This window comes from Lycium barbarum, chromosome 1 (assembly GCF_019175385.1).
Source record: "Lycium barbarum isolate Lr01 chromosome 1, ASM1917538v2, whole genome shotgun sequence".
In the NCBI taxonomy this organism is placed as follows: domain Eukaryota; kingdom Viridiplantae; phylum Streptophyta; class Magnoliopsida; order Solanales; family Solanaceae; genus Lycium; species Lycium barbarum.
This window is the reverse complement of record NC_083337.1, coordinates 145,997,072-146,016,839: the sequence shown is the minus strand read 5'-3', so window position 1 is coordinate 146,016,839 and position 19,768 is coordinate 145,997,072. Positions and strand designations below refer to the sequence as shown.

Here is a 19,768-nt window from a genome sequence, read left to right as displayed (position 1 = left end):
GGTGATCCGAGAAGTGTGGGGACTATATGTATACGGTAAAAACCGGATGTGGGTCAAACCGGTGAGACGAGAAACCGAAGGAAGAAGGGGACAAGAACGTACATAAAGACTTTCATTCTTAGCCGGAGGAACGCTTGCCCGGAGCTATCAGAGGGGCCATTTGGTCCGGTCCCTTCATCACCGAGTTGGTCGAGGTCGTTAGCCCGAGTATCTGGGCCGTTGGTCCGGTACAGCCGTTGCACACGAGCCACGCGTCAGTAGCGTCTTTCCATGGTCAACCACCAACCATGCCTGTGTCAGACCGTACGGCCAACCTAATCCCACCAAATCCGTTCAGAGTTATCCTTATTATCATTATTTTATGATTCACATGGTATGAGGCCCATAGAGGCAACACTATAAATAGAGCTCATCCCCCTCCTTTGAAGAGGTTGGCTTCTTCATTTTCCAAGAACACTTGTAATAGCAAAACATATATGCAATTTCTCTCTCTCTAAGATTGGATTCGGTCCATAGCAATTATTTGCATTTCCGTTGTATTTCTTCAAACAAGTATTGTACGTCGTTTGGCAAACATTAATACACTTCACCAATTGCTTTGCTACATAACGTTCATACATTCCATTTTCCATACGATTTATATCGGGATCCAAACACATATCTTATACCTACTTACAAATTTAATTGCTTATCCAAATTCGGGGTAAATAAATATTTTCACAAAATCTCAACATATGCTCCCATCATAAGCCCAGGAACATTCATATTATATTATATATGGGTGGATGATACGTAATCACAACTTGAGATTCAAGGAGAAAATGAACAGGCAGTCAAGTATATGTGCAACATAATAGAGAGTTCATTGCTGAGGAAGCTAAGGGTGACTACAGGAAAGTTGTACACCCAGCACAGGCGATGGGAGAGTCAAGAGTGGATGTCAATCAATTGTCCTTTGGTAGGAGGACCAAATCAATCTATGTACTATATTGAAATGGAACTTGAATTATTTTTTAAAAAAAAAAAGATAAAAAAGAAATTTTATTTTTGGAAGGCTTAAGACATAGACAACCCTTAAATTTGCAAGTCAATTCCATTTGAATACTCGAACTAAAGTTTGTTCTAATTGAACACCTATGAACACATAATAAAGTGTTTCTATTAGACATTTTCAATTCAAATTATTTTTAAAAAATTGGGTGTTCTCAAATGTCTATTAGGTAGTTAAGTTAATCCCATAAAATATGTCATCTCCTTTAAGTATACACATCAGTCAAAATTGAAATATTAGGTAGTTAAGTTAATCCCATAAAATATGTCATCTCCTTTAAGTATACACATCAGTCAAAATTGAAATAGGTACGAGGTCTTACGACTTAGTGAGGCAAATGCAGGAGGTCTTACGATTGTGGACCGAAAGTAATGGACATTTCACTCTTCTTCTTCATCAAATCTCGTAATCAAACACAACTTGCATCAAACTTCTTCCTCAATATGAATCATTCATATTCCAGAAAGAAGAAATCAACATCCAACAAGTAAAGAGGAAAAATAAAGAGAGAAAATATAAGGTGAAAAACACTCAAAAAATTCCCTAATAAATAAATTATAGTAGTAGCTCTTGATTACTGAGTATATATATTAATATTAATCTTACGATTTACAAGAAGAAACTGAAAAGTTCCTCTTTCATCATCATCAATTTACTAATTCTCCCATAATAATAATCCCAATTCCCATATTACAATAATCCCATTCCCCATATTGCAACAAACCCCTCCATACTTTTCTCAATATTGATTAAATTACAAAATTTTGAAGAAAAATAAAAAATAGTAATAATTACCCACTTTCTCATACGCATTTCTTTTCTAGTAATAATTTTCTCAAATTTCAGACCTTTTCATCTCTCCATATGTCTAAAAAAATTCATGGAGAAATTAAGATCCCGAAAATCTGAAACGGCATATATTCGGGTCGGGTCGGATCTTTTAGGGAACGTCACAAACCGGATCCGTTTAGTATTCAAGCCGGAGCAAGCGCCTTAAATCTCTAGTGGCAAAGTCTTCTTGCTTTTTGTTATTATTAAAAAAAGAAGGCAAAGGAAGAGCTCTAGGTGATGGCGAATTTGAAAAAGCCGAACCGGCATAAACCGGCGACTTTGGAAATGCTGCTGAACCGGAAATGACGTCAGCAGAAGATAACCCGACCCGGATATGCTTTGGAACCATCATTTCCGGTTTTTGAACCGGTCCGACTTTCGTAAATATCGGGTTAAGCGAATCTAAAGACTCGCCTCTTCTCAAAAGTGTGACCCGTCCCATCACTATGCCGTCACCGTTAGATTTAACGCCGTTATGAGTAGGTCTTAAATCTTCGGAACTCGTACATCTCTTCCTCATCAACGGTTCAGGTTGGTCTTTCAGCTTCTTTTTCTCGGATCTTTCCCTTTCCGGTTTGACCCGGTTTCCATAATTGTTGTTAGAGGAAGGCTTAGGGTTAAAAGAGTCATTGCCTTTTCCGTAGTTGTTTCTACGGCGATATAACGCCGATGGTGAAACTCTGAACCGTTCAATTAAAATATCCTGTGGCCGTAATACCTCTGTTGCCATATTTCTCGCATAAAAAATGAAATCTTTCAAATAAATGCGAATTATTTGAAAATGGGTTAACAGGATTGAAAAAAGAAGCTTTTGAATTATTTTTCTGATTTTTCCAGTTCCTTGTTTTATAAAGGAGGGAATTTTTCTCTCTTTTTGTTTTTTGGTCTCTTCTCAAGGAAAGGGAAAAACAGTTAGTATTATTCTTTTTGCTTGCTCGGTTTAGATTTGAAGAAAAAGGTCGGGAATGAAAGAAGGTTTAAATACAAAGAGGGGAGAGAAAAAAGATAGAGAGATGTGGGGGCGAGGGATGCGCGGGTTATGGGGTTAGTTTTATGGGGCTAATGGTGACTGTTTTTTTTTTTTTAAATAATAATTTTAGTTATTGCTAAATTATGTTTTTGATCCTTGTAATATAGTGTGAGTTGTTTTATGTAGAACATATAGTATTATATTTGAGTTATTTTTAATTTACTGTCAAAAATAAAATAACAGTATAAATTCACGAGCAAATAGATTAAAAGTGTATATTTCAATTAATTGATATTTGAATGTGGTTAATTAATATTATAAGGATTAAAATTAAAATTCATATATGACTAAAAGACCAAATATGCTATTAACACTTTTTTCCTTTTTTTTAAACCTAGTAATGAATGTTTTCAAGGACAAAAATCACACATATTAAGGTGGCTTTAAGTTGAAAAATTATTTTAATATTAGTTTTTTGCTTGTTTAGCTATTCAAACTTTTTGGTTTTTTTGTTTTCAACTTTTCCAGAGAGGCTTTTCTAAAGTTCGACTTTTTTTTACTTTCTTTTTAAGAGACTTGCAAACTTTGTTTTTTAAAAGAAGACTTTTTGATTGAAAATTGTTCACCACTTCTCCAATAAAACGCCTTAAGTTTTGGTTCAAAAACTAGTTATACATAAGTTATAATGAATAAATTGTTAAGAAGGTTGATAGCAATCATATAATCGCATATAGTGGTTGTTTTAAGTATAGCCCTGCATAGGGTGATACTTAATTGAGGTATGAATTATACCAGAATTTCAACCACACCACACAGAGTATAAATGTTGATTGATTTGTCAAAGTGATCCTTCAAGTGTTTCCTCTACTGCATGATACATTATTTGTCATATATAAACTTTTATAATTAAGCATGATTAATATACTATTAATGTTTTTTAATTGTTTAATAATAATAAATCGATGTAGTTGGTTGCAAATTGTATATGAGCAAGTTTTTTCATGGTTCTAATGGAAGGAGAAGAAAGAGAGGAGTCGGTTGTTGGTGGGGCTCAAATTTCTCATTGACGGTGACGTGTGTTCCGTCACTTCAGGCGCTTGTCGCTTTAATCTATAGAGTAATTTTTTTGATTATCTCTGCCACGTCAGGGTCTGAACGAAGTGGTGTAGGCTTACCCAAATTAAACCTCGAATTCTTTGTCACTAAATACAAATAAATTTCTTGTGACTTTGCCTTTGGAGTTTGGAACGACTGGGCAGTAGTGGCTATTCACAAATCACAGCCTACAATTTACTTCTTTTCTTTGTCTATTTAATTTGACAGATAAATTTAAAATTTAAACTTTATGAGTTCATGGTGTTATTAAATTTACTGACCATTTGAGTTAGTGAGTTCGAATTTTAATATTCTTACATATTTAGTACATTCTTAACACATGTAGCCAAAACTAATGAGTTCGACCAAATCCGAAATTTTTCCTGTCCATCCACCTGAGGTAGTAAGTCATGTTCTATTTGTTTCTTAAAAAGGTTGTAAGTTACCAATAATAATAAGAGTAATAATATGTCCCGAGGATCGAATAAGTATATAGTGATCAATATAATATATTGAGAGGTCATATAGCACTAACGATGTAGTTTAGGAAAAGAATACTGTTTTTTTTCCTAATTTTATTAGAGTAGATTACTTTCATGCACGTAGGTTAGGGGACAAAAAGAAATCATGCACGTAAATATGGAGCAAAGTCCGAATTTTGGGGACAGAGATCCGGCAAGATTCAGGTAGACAACATGACAACCACTATTTCCCTCTTTCCCTTTCGTCTCCTTCAATTCTCTCTCTCTCTTTCCATTTTTGTTTTTTTTTTGTTTTTTTTTTCTTTGTTTCTGGAAGAGGCTCCGATCCTTTCTCCCCTGCATGCCCAGGCCACCCAGGGTTCAGTTTTAATTGGCTAATTCATCATCTTCTTTCCCTGAGAACCCATGAAAACTACTCGTGAACCTTTTGCTTCTCCATGGTAATGATTCTTCATCGTGACTCAAAAACATATTCCCCTCTTTATGGTTTGTTTGTACTCCTCTTTTGGGGAGGGGTAGGGGAAATGTTGTAGCTAATTTGTAGGATTAACAGATAGGTTGCTTACGAGATTGTCTTCTAATGCAAGATATATATACACATCTGTGTCATTGTGATGCAATAAAATATGCACAAGAATGGTGGATAATATAAATTAAAACTTATTAATGTTCTATTAATATTGGGTATATAATTAGAAATGCTGTACGTGGACAACAAATAGTATATTTCAAGGGATTGTTGTTTTAACAATTTTGGACCTTTGAGTGTTTTCTTCAGAGGTCTATAATCTTCTGCAGAGATGTCGAATTCACAAGGACATATGTAAGAGAATAGTAGCTGAGATGATGAGTTGAGTGGCCTGTGGTTTGAATAAAAATGGACAAAGAAAAGAATAGAGGAAGAAACCATTAGCATGGTGTTTCATAATTAAGAATTGTCTAATACCATACATATGTTTGATTAGATGACTTATCGAAAGGAGTAGCTGATAGTTCTAATTGTTTTAACAGTGAGAATCCCTCCAATGTCGGCGAAGGAATCTTGGACAAGGGGCTCTCAAAGATGGGGCAAAATAAGCTACTTTTTTGTGCTTCCATTTCTATCTCCGCTGAAGGTAAAATTTAATTTCCTCACCATGGATTCTTTTTAGATCATATTACTCATCTTGATTTGTTGATTAGTTTTGTGTGTGAGCGCTTGTGTGTATCCTTGCAATATGTAACTTGTCATCATGTTATGCTAGAGTTGCGGTGTCTTACTATGGGGGAAGGAAAAATAGAAAAGGATTCAACTGAAGAATTATTTCTGCACAAAGTTCAATCACGAGATGACGTATCTGAGGTGTCAACAATCGATGCTTCCGAAGATGATGCAGAATCTACAACTTCCAAGTCCAGCAGCACTTCAGATTCGGATGGAAAATTTGGATCTCAGTGGAAAGGATTCATTAAAAGACTAAAGATTGGATCAGCCATACATTTGCATACTTTCCATCCTAGCTTACCTTCGCTGCCTTCTATTAAGATGCTACCGAAATGGAAAAGTAGGAATACAGAACAGAGCGTACCAATCGTGCCTACTCCTAATCTAGATACTAATGATTTACGTCACTGCTTTCAAGCGCACTGGAAGAATTTCTTTCTCTCTGATCTTCAGAAAGCTACCGACAACTTTAGCCGTGGTATGGGTTTCTTTGTATCTGTACTCTTTCGTCTTTAAACTATTTAATTCTATCCAAATACTCCCTCTGTCCCAATTTATGTAAAGGTGTTTGACTGAGCATGGAATTCAAGAAAAAAAGGAAGACTTTTATAACTTGTGATCTAATATATGCCATAGAAATATGTGTGGCTATAAATCATCTTATTAAGTGTAAAATGGGAAGTTTAAAGTTAATTTGTTACTCCTACTAACAATGGACAGTTTGGAAGGAGAGAAATCAGAGATGTTTTGAAGATAAGCAGAGCAGCATGCAGAAAATGAAGATGAATTGTTTAGCTATTTACTATTTTTGGTGTAAACAGGAAATTTTAGATCAAACAGTAGATATTTTACCAGCTATTGATTGGTTGCAATTTAGTGGAATTAGAAAGGCAATGTAAGCTGTAATACTTTTGAAGGGGGACTACACATTTGGATGTAGTTATACCTGTGGATATATAGATTAATTGTTACCATTCTCAAAAAAAAAAAAAAATTGTTACTCCTTCTAAATATAGAAAATTTCATTCTTTTTTGGGACTGACTAAAAAGGAAAGAGTGTCACGTAATTTGGGGCGGAGGGAGTATATGAAACTAAGGCAGCCAACTTGTGACAAGATATCACTTTGAACTTCAGAGCAACTCAATTTTTCATCTCAACTGCTTTTGCATGATGGGCTTATTTAAATCTCTCAAATGTCTAGTTAGTGCTTTTATTTAGCAAATTACCAGATTAAAAAGTATATCGTGGTGCTCATTATTGTTTATGTCATTCTCAAAGAAAACTTGATCGGTGAGGGAGGTTCATCAGAAGTATATAAGGGACATCTTGAAGATGGCCAACTAGTGGCAGTTAAAAGGCTGATCAGGGGAACTCAAGAGGAGATGACAGCCGACTACTTATCTGAGCTCGGAATTCTGGTACATGTTAACCATCCCAACGTTGCTGGTGTTATTGGATATGGAGTTGAAGGAGGGATGCACCTTGTCCTTCCCCTCTCTCCACATGGGAGCTTGGCGAATCTTCTTAATGGTCTGTTCATAATTTTCTTATTTTGGATTTATTCTGTAGATTTTTAACCATTAATTACTTTTCTCTAATATGCATTACTCTTTTCAGGTGAAAAGGGTAAGTTGGCTTGGTGCTACAGGTATAACATCGCTCTAGGCGCTGCCGCTGGCCTTGCGTATCTCCATGAGGGTTGCCGGAGGAGAATTATCCATAGAGATATCAAGACAGCTAATGTTTTGCTGACGGAAGATTTTGAAGCTCAGGTATCTCTTTGAACGAGTATTTGGAATTTAAAAGCTGTTGTATTATGTTTTAGAGTTGTTTCGTTGTCTGGCATTGATCACCTTTCGGCGATATTTGAATGCCATTTGTCCAATCAGGGATCCAAAGTCCATGAACTGCTTATAAAATTAAATCTATAGGTGTTTTTATTTTTTGCTCATATCAATTTGCTGCATTTTAATGTTCAGCTTTTAGTTTTCTGCAGATATCTGATTTTGGACTTGCAAAATGGCTCCCTGATCAGTGGACACATCTTACCGTATCACAGTTTGAAGGCACATTCGGGTTTGTGGAGTCATAATCTCAACCAACAAAACGTATATACTGTATTGACCTCCCATGGTGATATATCATTTTAAATTCCATGACAGATACCTCCCTCCTGAGTTCTTCATGCATGGTGTTGTGGATGAAAAAACAGACGTCTACGCCTTTGGTGTTTTATTGTTGGAACTCATTTCTGGACGTCCAGCTTTGGACGAATCTCGTAATAGTGTTGTGATGTGGGTATGCATTCAGCTCAACTGCATCTCTTTCAGTTAGTAGGGAGAAGATGTATCGCCACTTCTTCTGGCAATGGATCATACTAATATGTACTATGGTAACAATGTTGCAGGCCAAACCAATGCTCCTTAGTAAGAACCACAGCGGGTTAGTTGATCCATCACTTGGGGATAACTATAACTCAGAACAAATGAACTGGATGGTTATGGTTGCCTCTTTATGCATACAACAAGCTTCAACAGACCGGCCTCCAATGAGCCAGGCAAGTAATTTGATATTTTAGGGGGCACATAACCAGTATGAATCATAATAACAGAACCTGGATTGTAGCCTTTCGAAAGTGTGTATAGATTCAGTTTTTGCTCAGATTGTCCCATAAAGAGATAGTCAGTATTCTAAAGGAAATAGCGTTGCTTCTACTGAGGAAAGTTCTAAAGTTTTGCTCTGATCCAGAAAACTTTACCGGTCTTAATCTGTTAGAATTCAAAGACATAATGTGTGCCTTTTCTTTTGTTAAGGAACTTGGCTAGAATACACGTAATTAGGGGGAAAAAAGTAAGAGCTCTGACAATTCCTTGATATTGTTCTAACCCTAGGCCAAGGCCAAGTCTGATGTGAATTACGGTTCAACCAAAAGGTGTTATAATGGGGGAGGACAATATAAAATGCTAGAGTGCAGTAAATTGACCTGAGATCATGTTAACACTAGACACTATTACTCAAAAGGATTTAGCTTTTTGATTTTATTTGGTTATTTTTTTAAGGTCTCAGTGCATAGAGCTTTGTCCAACTGTGCGTGGAAATGTTAAACTAATTCCAAGAGAACTTGGCACTTATTCTGTAACATTCACATACCATGGCACAATAAAGGAGAAAAAAAGCCAATATATTTCATGTTTCATCAATTAAAAGGAAAATTTGTAATTTCCACTAATTTGATGCATGCCATATGCAGGTTCAGGAGATGTTAAAAGGTACTGGAAGCATTCTTGAGAGAAAAAAAACGTTCCAACATACCAGTCGTCAAGATGACATATCCCATAAAGTGAATTTACTGCTTGACTTGCCCTCACCAAATTGTAAAGATGATCCGAATTACCAGCAAAATCAGGCAGAGTTGGAGAAATATAATACTAATCCCTTGTTACAATGAAGATCTCTCATATGATCTGAACACTCCGGACATACATCTCACTGCCATGGAGCTGTCGGAATTCACAACATGCATGTCGGGTTATTAATGTTCTATTCTATCATACAGATTGAATCACCGTATCCAGGTGAAAATCAACTGAGAAATCAATATGAGAAGTGCGGGAATCAGTGTTTCAAGTTTTGACAGGTTTAGCAGGTTTCTTAATTTAGCGATGTTGGGTGGACGACGTATCATGTACGTGTTGGTCCCTAGTATATATTGAATAAGAAAAGAGATGTCAACATATTGTAGGGTGCATAGCAGACCCTTGTTCTGTTTGAGTGCATCCAGAAATAGTATCTTGCTGGATATTTGATCCTGTAATATATTGTGCATGCAACTATGAACTTTAGAAGGTGAATCATACTAGGTAGAACGTGTGCGTTTTGACATGGCTAGCTAGATATTACCTATATTATTCTGTATAGTACATGCTTTATATCAGCAAGTGCAGATTACTTTGTTAATAGGATTTCACTCGGCGCCCTTTTAAAGAATTGAAAGACAAATTTGTTGCCAACAAAATCACACATTGGTATGAAAGAAAAAAGAAGCTATATATAAGGCGTACACATACTCTTAATGGTGTGAGACCTTTCGGAGGTGTGAGACCTTTCGGAAAAATATGTGTGGACTTAGCTAAATATGTTCTATTTGTACTCGTCTATCAAAACTCATATGGAGCCTAGGATCTGATCCTGTGGCGGGGTCTCGCCTTTTATTCGCATTTGCGGACCACTTATACCAGACCAAATTTATGGTTAATCCATAGCTGATAGGGAATCTATATGATCATTTAACAAATCGAGTCCGTCAAATTCGTATTCCACTATATATATAATTGGGGAAATTTCACAAATATACAATTTGCTCACTTACATTGCAAAAAAGTAGCCCAAAACTCACATTTGCAAAGCTTTGGCCGAAAAGCACTTTTATACAGTTTTATACACTTATATACAAAAGACAAGTACATTATGTATACATGTATTTGAAGGTGTATAATGTGTAGGCATATACACTAAAAAAATTTAATTATACAATATTATACAAGAAAATACAAACTTATACAATATTGTATAAGTGGTTATAAACATATATCTGGACCGGTTTTGAATAAGACTTATACATATTTATACACCCATATACATAAGTATACAAGACAGATACATTATGTATATAGGTGTATAAAAATGTATAATATTGTATAAGAGGGTGTATACACCCATATACACCATTATACACTATTATACACCCACTACCCTGCACCTATCGGTTTCTCCATCGCTGACCTCAACCACCTCCGGCAACTCCCGCCGCCGGTAATTTCATCTCCGCCACCTGCGCTCCACAACCACCTCGATGAGTTTTTTGATAGATCTAGATCTAGTAAGATCTAGGTAACTCCTGGCCAGATCTGAGCCACTATAGCGGAGGAGGCGGCATCGGAAGTGAGTACGGCGCTATGGCGGTGGAAGAGAAGTCATCATCGTTGTCGCCGAAAAACTTTCGGTGAGGAAGAGAAGTTGTAGCAGAGCGAGAGAGGGGAGGAGGGAGTAATTCCGGTGAGCTTCACCTGCCGGGAAGACAGTGACCGACGATGGTGGAGATTGGAAAAAAAGTTTAGGTCAGTTTTTATAACATTTAAAAATATGAATCAATTTTAATAGCATTGATACACAGTCTAATTATCTCTATTTTATTATGTTTGGTTCAATCACACCTATTCGAGTATTCAGCATGATTGTAGGCTTAACTTATACCTACGCTATTTTCCATGAATGACAAGTCTTAACAGTCGGAGTTACATCGGTTTTAGTACCGAGGAAAAGTAAGAATAAGTCCTTTTGTCCCAAAGTATACGAGGATGTTTGACTAAGCACGAAGTTAAAAAAAAAGAAAAGATTTTTTAATCTTGTGGTCTAAAATGAGTCACAAAGATTTTGTCACGACCCAACCCCGTGGGCCGTGACTGGTGCCCGACCTGGACACCCGTATACATACTTGTCAGATATAGTCAAACTGAAACTACGAACGATATGAAACTTTACAAAAGAACTATGAAGGTTCATAGCGTCATCATATATGTATATTCAGATACACTGTCTCTGAGGAGTCACAACTGATCATATCATGAAATAATACGCAAGCCGACAAGGCTGCCATCACATATCAATATCATATGCAAGCCGACAAGGCTGCCACCGTAGACGAACATCATACCACATCACATCGTATAGACACAGCTGAACAGACCCTATACACAACCCACACACATGTCTACAGACCTCTAAGAGTATCGATAGCGAAATATGACGGGACAGGGCCCCGCCGTACCCCTGGATAAACATATACATATACATCATAAGATCTGAACCAAAGGTCTAGACTCCGGAACAACGGAGCTCTCCAAAACAGCTGAGTAGAAGTCCTATGCTGAAGGGTCGCCAAACCGGCTATCAGTACCTGCGGGCATGAAACGCAGCCCCCCGAAGAAAGGGGGTCAGTACGGAATATGTACTGAGTATATAAAACATGAAATACAGTAAAAAGGATCATAACTGAAATAGGGATTACCAGAAACAAGTATGACTTTTTAAAACATCAATACACTTGCCTTATGAAATGAAAATCATGCATATCAATATCATATATATAACGTGTCCCGGCCCTCTAGTGAGGGACTCGGTGAATAAAGTCATCATATGCCCTCCTGGCCGCCATAACATATCATCATATCATCACATCATCACATCATCGTATCATCATGTATATATATATAACGTGTCCCGGCCCTCTAGTGAGGGACTCGATGAACAATGCAGTGAAACTGTGCACGAAAACGTGTCCTGGCCCGGGACTCAGTGAAAGACATATTGAGGCACGCACGAGCAGAGTAGTGAACAACTATATGCAATTTAAATCATATCTGAGACTCAATGGAATAATCAAAACGAACCATCATTTGCAAATCAAGACAATAGTCATATCAAATACCTTTCGAATGTCACTGTGAATTATATCAAAATAGAACTCTGGAACCATATGTACGTATCAAAACATAATAAAGTAAGTTCTGGAAATCAAGAACATTAGCCATCCTAGTGGCTCTAAGAATAGGAATTTCTTTGGAACCATATACACATCGTCTGTTCGTTTCATAAGGGTCATGCCAAAAAGAAAGAAGGGTTAACTTTACATACCTGTCGTAGATCAACCGTAGCCAAGCTTACCACAAACCAGATCCCGGGCTTCCCAATCTACAGTAATATTATTGATATCAAGTATTAACTATAGCGCGCTCAAAATCCAAAGCCTAAGCTAGCACGTTACTTAATAAAATTCGGGCAGCATTTCTCCTGAAAACTTAACAATCCTCGAAATTCCAACTCAACCAAAACATCAATCAAAATACCAACAACAACAATACCCACAATTTCATATCAAACTAGAATTAAATCCATTCTTAAATCACTTCCAAAATAGCCCAATATACATTCGTATACCAATGCTTGTATACGCTTCTTTATTTTTGTATATACATATTATAGCGGCAACAAAAATAATAACAACTAAAACTACAACCAATCCCATGATATTCTAGCCCACAAAACTATTTATAACTACCACCAAACAGCCCACATGATAACAACAACAATTTATCCGATTTCCGATATAACTTTCGTAGGTCCCATCTCACAATTTAGCTTTAACCGGAATGAATTTAAATATACCAAGGAGAGAATAGCTCTTACCTTATATACCAAGAAATAATCTTCTTCCTCTTTATTTCGCTTCGAAGAAAGCCCGAATTCAATAACACGATAAGATGGAACAACGAGATTGAAGCGATGTACAAAACCAAAAAAAAATCGAATAACGTTGTTGCTTAAACTTCCAAGAACTGAATGTATTAGTACGTTGCTGCCCATGTTAAGAATCATGATGCAGCTAAAAAAAATTAGCTGCTGCCCCTATGCTCCTTCTCCAAATAAAATCTATCAATTTAACAATGTATAGTATTAGTCACCGTATAAACTACTATAGTATTTCCCCTCCTTTACACGTATATACTTAAGTCCACCTCTATCCTCCTTTAATTTTGTGAACGCCACATTGGTAATAAAGGTGTATTAGTCACCAACTTTGCTGCCTTACGTGACATGTGGATGCTATCCACTCCTCCATTTAATTCAATTAATACCATAATCAACTCCTTATTCTCCCACTTTATTCCAATGTTTAACCAATTAATCATATAATTAATTTCTTGATCATGATTTACTTAAACATGAACCACTTTTAACACACTTCATATACTCATTACCATAATAATGTGGTAGAACTCTAATCCATAGCCTCTTTATACATACACCAAATATTATTCTCAATCACCGTCGTCACACTTGTTAAGTCCTAAATTATTTGAGGACCTCATCTTTATATACACCGATCTCGTTATTTGCATACTTGAATATGATCAAAATTCTCCAACGCGAGCGGTTCAAACCATAACCCGAAGGTACCGGTATAGTATTGATAAAACTTATACTATTCAATTTGTGTAACCTCCAACCTTCACGACACCTACTTATCACATTGTTAAGCACTGCATAAATACTTATAACCTCAAAAATTAACCTTGTCCTCGAACTTATGTGGATTAAATTACGAATAATCCAACGTACAAAAATACGGGATATAACAGATTTTTGTTGTTAGAAATCATTTCATTAAGGGAAAAATAGTAATTTTAGAGTTAAATTGTTGCTAAATGTAAAAATGTGTAATTCTTTTTTGGACTAACTAAAAAAGAAAGAGTATCATATAAATTGTGACGAGTAGTTTAATTATGGGAAAATTACACTCTCTCTATTTGGAGAAAATATTTACCCGATTTGTACAATTTGAAATTTTTAACTCTTCTTTCTACATTATTGTACACTTTTATACGATACATTACCTACACTAAATGTACAATATTGTATATTATGTATATAAATACTGTTGCAAAAAAAAAAGGTTGACTATACAGATTAAAAATACGACTACGTGAATATAATATTTTATATTGGATTGTATATTATTGAAATGGTACCTTTAACGGCAGAATCTGTAATTACACTGAAAAAAGACGAGTAAATACAAATTACCCACACGACACGGTGGTTCTAGGTACAGCCTTGTAGCCAATAGGAACTTATCTCTTCTGTTCTGTCAGTTTACTGCTTCAAGTCAACTTGATTTAGTCATTTAGATTTACAATTACATACTACAAAATCTGAATACTTTCCCTGAAAAAATTGTGCCCATTTTTCTACTCAACGGCAAAACTCATGAAAAACTCTTCGCATTTAGCTAGTCTTTTCTTCCTCTTGATCATAGCTTTTGTGCACAAATCGTCCAGCTCAGCAATTATCAATCCATCCAAAGCCAAACAAATTTCATGGAAACCTAGGTAGTTTTGCTTCTACTACTTCTTAATTCCAATTAAAAAAAGGTGTTTAATAATTTGTTTAAATGATGCTGTACTTTTTGCCAACCGATTTTTTTTTTTTTTGGACTGTTTACAGAGCTTTTGTATATGAAGGATTTCTTACGGATGAAGAATGCAATCACTTGATATCTCTTGTGAGTGACATTTTCTCTTTAATATGTTTTGATTTCCTAACTTTAGGTCTTTTAAAAAAAACAAAAATTAATTGATTCAATTGTGAATAACACGATATGTGTATCTAGGGAATAGTTTCTTCAAAGCAGATTCTCCCTAGATACATCTATTCAATTTGATTTTGAATTTATTTCGAATATATGAAATATTAATTGTGCTAAAGATTTTCAATCTGAAGCGACATGTGTTATTTCAATTGTGTTGAAATAACAGGACATATGCATCTAGGGAATAGTTTCTTCAAAGCGAATTCTCGATATATTTTCACTAAGTAAATGTGTGTGGACTTATAATTTGACTTTTGGGGATTGTGTGGTAGGCGAAATCGGAGCTGAAGAGATCGGCTGTGGCAGATAATGAGTCTGGAAAAAGTAAGCACAGTGAGGTTAGGACGAGCTCCGGGATGTTCATTTCCAAAGCTAAGGTTGGCTTTACTCGCGTTTATGTATAACTTTCACAACTTTAGTGCTTTATCTGTCAATGGTGTGATTATGCAACTCATATTGCTATGTGCACACTTTCATTATCATTGTACTAGTGTTGGAAATTTTATGGATCTTCACTTTTCAAGCATTGGTTGAACATTTTTGATCACTTTACTCTGGTAGGACATCATATGGGGTTAGATGATCCGGTGATAATGGTTTTTGATCTTTAACTCTTAAGGAGTTCTTCACGAAGTTCGAAACAAAGGAATAAAAAAAACTTTCTCTATGGCCTCCTCCCGGCCGTCAGTATCATGTCCCCGCGTCTCAGCATCTAGCGGGGGGTGAAGGCCATAAGAGAAGATTGCCGGTCCTGCTGGTCTCTGGTGCTCAGCCTTAACCAGCTGCTCCAGCTGGTGGTGAAGGAAAGGGGGAAGCGACTCGTCGTATTATCCTTCCGAAGCAGTAGCAGGCCAGGCTGGATGTATATGTTAGTTTTCTGGTCTCCCTTTATTCGGAGAATACAACTTATGCCTAGTTTGGTTGCTTAGAGATTTTCTTCTCAATATTCTACTATCAGTTACCAATGTGGGTACTTTTTTTCCTGTGTGTGTGTTTTCTTTTTGGGCTGCAAAGTACCTTAAACATTTGTAAACCAGATGTGGTTCCTTTATGTATGAGTATTTAGTACGTCTTTTACTAGTGGTGAACGATATTGATTTAATTGGCGTGATGGGCATTCACAATCCGATCTCCTTGATCCACTTTTCCATACCTGCCGATCCCCAACATAGTTATTGTTGTTTTAATCTGATAATTTATGATTGCTCCCTTTAATAATTAGCATATGACTTATTACAGGCTTCTGATAATATCTCATGTTTTACAGACAAACTCACTGCTTCATACTTGATAACTTCTGCATTTCTTATCTTTAATTTTGTAATTTTCTCTCTGCCTCTCATGCTGCAGGATCCTATTGTCTCTGGGATAGAGGATAAGATAGCAACTTGGACCTTTCTACCCAAAGGTATGGCGGCCCCTAAACTATACATTCTAATACGTCACCTATCAACCTTGTCATGTACAAAATTAACTCACTTCAGTAAAATATTTGTAGCTGATTGAACATTAAATGACAATACCTTCTTTTATACTATATCATTTGACAAGTCGAACTGTAATAGGTTTTGCAGATCTTGAGCTTCGCTGAGCTTTAAGACTGAAAATGGCAGAATGTGGTGTCCATTTAAGAGTGCAACCTACTAGAAGAGATGAAACCAATTTAGTTTAAAATATCATCCATTCTGTTCACTGTTATTGGTTTAAATGGATCTGTTCTTACTCAGAAAACCTGTTATGAGATCATGATTTTAAACTGTTGATGATTGCATTATGCTATCTGCTATACTAAAAGCTGTTAACTTTTCAACTACACATTCTCTAAGGCTTAAGTTATTAATTACCTCTATAATAAGAATCATCCCCTTTCGGAATTAAATTATGACAATTTTTTTGACACACATTCTTTGTTCTCTCCATTAAGTTTGTCACTATATCTGCTGATTAGAAAGTTTTGGAGATACTACATTAACTTACCAGAGTACGTGATAGTTATTTCTTATTACAGAGAATGGAGAAGAAATACAAGTACTACGATATGAGGAGGGGCAGAAATATGAGCCGCACTATGATTACTTTGTAGACAAGGTTAATATCGCTCGAGGTGGACACCGCGTGGCCACTGTACTTATGTATCTCACAGATGTTAAAGAGGGAGGTGAGACTGTCTTCCCTAAAGCAGAGGTTAGTTTAAGTTTTATCTACGTTGATTCCATTTTTCTGCTATGCATTTTGCTTATTGGGGGTATGAGGAGCACATTTATCTTCTGCTTCAATCTACTTTAAGGCGTCCATTCTCTTCTTACCTTTGCAATATCTGTATTCTTTCATTTGTGGGTTGGGCTTAAAGGTAATATACTACTCCCTCCGTTTCAATTTATATGAACCCATTTGACTGGGCACGACATTTAAGAAAGAGGGAAGACTTTTGAAACTTGTGGTTCAAAATAAGCCTTGAAAATTTGTGTGGCTGTAAATCATTCATAAAGTGAATTTGTTTCCAAATTAGGAAAGAGGTCATTCATTTTGGCACGGACTAAAAAGGAAATAGGTTCAAACAAATTGAAACAGAGGGAGTAGTAATTTTGAAGTGGTGTTGTTGAAATTTTGGAAGATGAAATACTGGAGGGTAAAAATTATGCCGAATAGCTAACCAAGATATTTTTGCGAACCAAGAACTAAAAGGATGTTGAGCTTTGTAATTGAAGGGCACATGCGTGACAGCAGAAAGCCGGCAAAAGCATGGAGGTCTATTAGAAAAAGCTGAAGTTTTGCTTCTGTTATGGCACGTTTCGGTTGCAGCAAGCCATACTATTAAAGCAGTCGTCTGAGCTTGGCAAAGACCCCATTTTTGCTTGGATATGTTTCATTTGATTCCTCTCATTGGTTTATTTGAGGGTTCTTTTTTTTTTTCTTCTCTCTATAAACTGAATGGTATTGATGAGATGGCATTTCTAGTTTAGCTTCACCATATTTATACTAGAGTCTTCTCCTGACTTCTTCTTCCTTATTTTTGAATTTGTTACTACACATTCGTTACTCAACAAATATTAGAAATTTCTATAGGGATCTCCTCGCCGTAGGTCAATGGCAGCAGATGACAGCTTGTCTGAATGTGCAAGGAAGGGCATATCAGGTAAATCTACACGACTTCAAGATCTCTCCGAATTGTTGCATAGTTGTATTTGCTGCAACTAATTGTCCATCTTTCTCTACCTTTTTCGTTTTCTTGGAATTTATTAGTGAAACCACGGAAAGGAGATGCCCTGCTTTTCTATAGTCTTCATCCAAATGCCACTCCTGATCCTATTAGTCTCCATGGTGGGTGCCCTGTCATTCAAGGTGAGAAATGGTCAGCAACAAAGTGGATTCATGTGGATTCCTTTGACAAAATTGTTTCCGATAGAAATTGCACCGATGCTGATGAGAATTGTGAGAGATGGGCTGCTCTCGGGGAATGCACCAAGAATCCAGAGTACATGCTGGGAAGTGCAGGCCTTCCAGGATATTGTCAGAAGAGCTGCAAAGCATGTTAACTTATTATGCTTCTCTCTCCCACTAAATCAACTTAGAGACAGTGCCAGTACTTTGGTTTAGTTCTTTGTATTGTATCTTCCAAGCTGTCTTGTCCATCCTTTGGTTATGTTCTTCATTATGTTTACTGAATATTCAAGTTTTGTCAGTTTTCTCTTTTTCCTTTTTTTTCCTTCTTGGCTAATGAACGTTTGTGCATCACATTGCATTCTAGAAGATTGGGCTTACTGTATTTTTTTTACCTATTTTTCTTTAATAAGAATAAAAAATTATGGATACAATGGATCCATAGTTGCTACATAAAAAGGGAGGTCTATATGGGAAGTACAGCTGCCTCAGGTCTCATGGTTAGTGCAAAAAATTCTTAAGGGTAGAGAAACATTTACTACTGGTGGATACAGTGAAGATGAGGTGACTCAGATGAATACATTCTTCATTAACAGCCTTTACCAGAAGCTCAGAGGTGACTTTCCTAAGGTTGAGTGGGGGAAGCTAAAATGTTTTGGTGTTTTATACTCTTATTTGGCCATTAAAATGAGGTTGCTCAATAAAGACAGGCTGGAAAGATGGAAGGGCCTGGAGGACCTGATTGTGTCTCTTGTGAAATTGCAAATGAATCCATTGATCGCCTACTGTTTGCTTGCCCTTACTCTCTACTGCTGTATGGAAAGTACTTCACTGGCAAGGAATAAATCGAAATCCAATGAGCTCGAATGAGGAAGTGAACTGGGCAGTTGAACTCGCTAAATGTAGAAGTGCTGGTGCTGAAATAATATCGAATGACCTTAGCTTGTTGGTCTGGCAGGAAAGAAACAAGAGGAGTTTTCAAAAGCAGGAGATGGAAGCATATAGTTGTATAGTTCAAGAAGTGCATTGTCGAGGAGCAAAGTGCAACAGACTGCTTAGTAAGCTGCATAGATTAAACTATTATCCTTAGGAACTTAGGTAATGTAGTGGTTCACTTATCCAGTCATATGCTTGTATAGGAGCAACTGAAGCTTGCAGGTTTTGGGGCTGTCCAGAGTTTGCTTTTTACTGTGCTTGTAAATTCTCACTTTGTGAATAAAATTCTTTACATACCAAAATTCTCAGGTCCAATTTTCGGATATGATTATAGCATTTCGGAGCCAACTCCTCATATGGTCATTCAACTTAAGCAAATTATCTAGTAAAGTCATTTATCTATTTTTTGTTCCTCATCGATCATTTAAGTTTATACATTTGACTTAACAAAGTAACAATGGCTAGAAGTCACTTGAAAAATAAAAGAAAAAAGTCCAAAGTAGTCCCTTAAATTTGGACTTTGAGATAAAACATCCCTTATTTTTAACACGGAACAATAATGGTCCTCCAACTATTTTTCACCTTTTTACTTTGCAAATGAGATTGTTT

The 19,768-nt window shown here is 36.3% G+C and overlaps 2 protein-coding genes and 1 long non-coding RNA gene across 5 annotated transcripts; 2 read left to right on the top strand and 1 right to left on the bottom strand.

Annotated features, from left to right (window-relative positions):
- The first annotated feature begins 2,273 nt into the window (after positions 1-2,273).
- Positions 2,274-9,630, top strand: LOC132642035 (receptor-like cytosolic serine/threonine-protein kinase RBK2). Of its 3 annotated transcripts, none has more exons than XM_060359289.1 (9): positions 2,274-2,413; positions 5,441-5,544; positions 5,674-6,111; positions 6,913-7,164; positions 7,252-7,406; positions 7,631-7,710; positions 7,797-7,932; positions 8,042-8,191; positions 8,885-9,630. In XM_060359289.1, the coding sequence occupies exons 2-9, from the start codon at positions 5,493-5,495 to the stop codon at positions 9,080-9,082; spliced, it is 1,461 nt and encodes a 486-aa protein (XP_060215272.1). In that variant the 5' UTR covers positions 2,274-2,413; positions 5,441-5,492; the 3' UTR covers positions 9,083-9,630. The 3 variants fall into 3 exon arrangements, with proteins under 3 accessions (XP_060215272.1, XP_060215254.1, XP_060215263.1); XM_060359271.1 differs by lacking the exon at positions 2,274-2,413 and adding an exon at positions 3,949-4,633; XM_060359280.1 differs by lacking the exon at positions 2,274-2,413 and adding an exon at positions 4,653-4,869.
- Positions 9,631-11,255: 1,625 nt separating this feature from the next.
- LOC132613194 (uncharacterized) lies at positions 11,256-13,170 on the bottom strand. Its single transcript, XR_009571945.1, has 3 exons — positions 12,880-13,170; positions 12,328-12,384; positions 11,256-11,590 (listed from the first exon to the last, which is right to left on the bottom strand). It is a non-coding gene; the product is annotated as an uncharacterized LOC132613194 (long non-coding RNA).
- Positions 13,171-14,292: 1,122 nt separating this feature from the next.
- On the top strand, positions 14,293-18,608 carry LOC132642027 (probable prolyl 4-hydroxylase 4). Its single transcript, XM_060359260.1, has 7 exons — positions 14,293-14,582; positions 14,698-14,755; positions 15,115-15,219; positions 16,193-16,250; positions 16,851-17,026; positions 17,909-17,978; positions 18,086-18,608. Exons 1-7 carry the CDS (start codon positions 14,461-14,463, stop codon positions 18,376-18,378), a joined length of 882 nt encoding a protein of 293 aa, XP_060215243.1. The 5' UTR covers positions 14,293-14,460; the 3' UTR covers positions 18,379-18,608.
- The last annotated feature ends 1,160 nt before the right edge of the window (positions 18,609-19,768 follow it).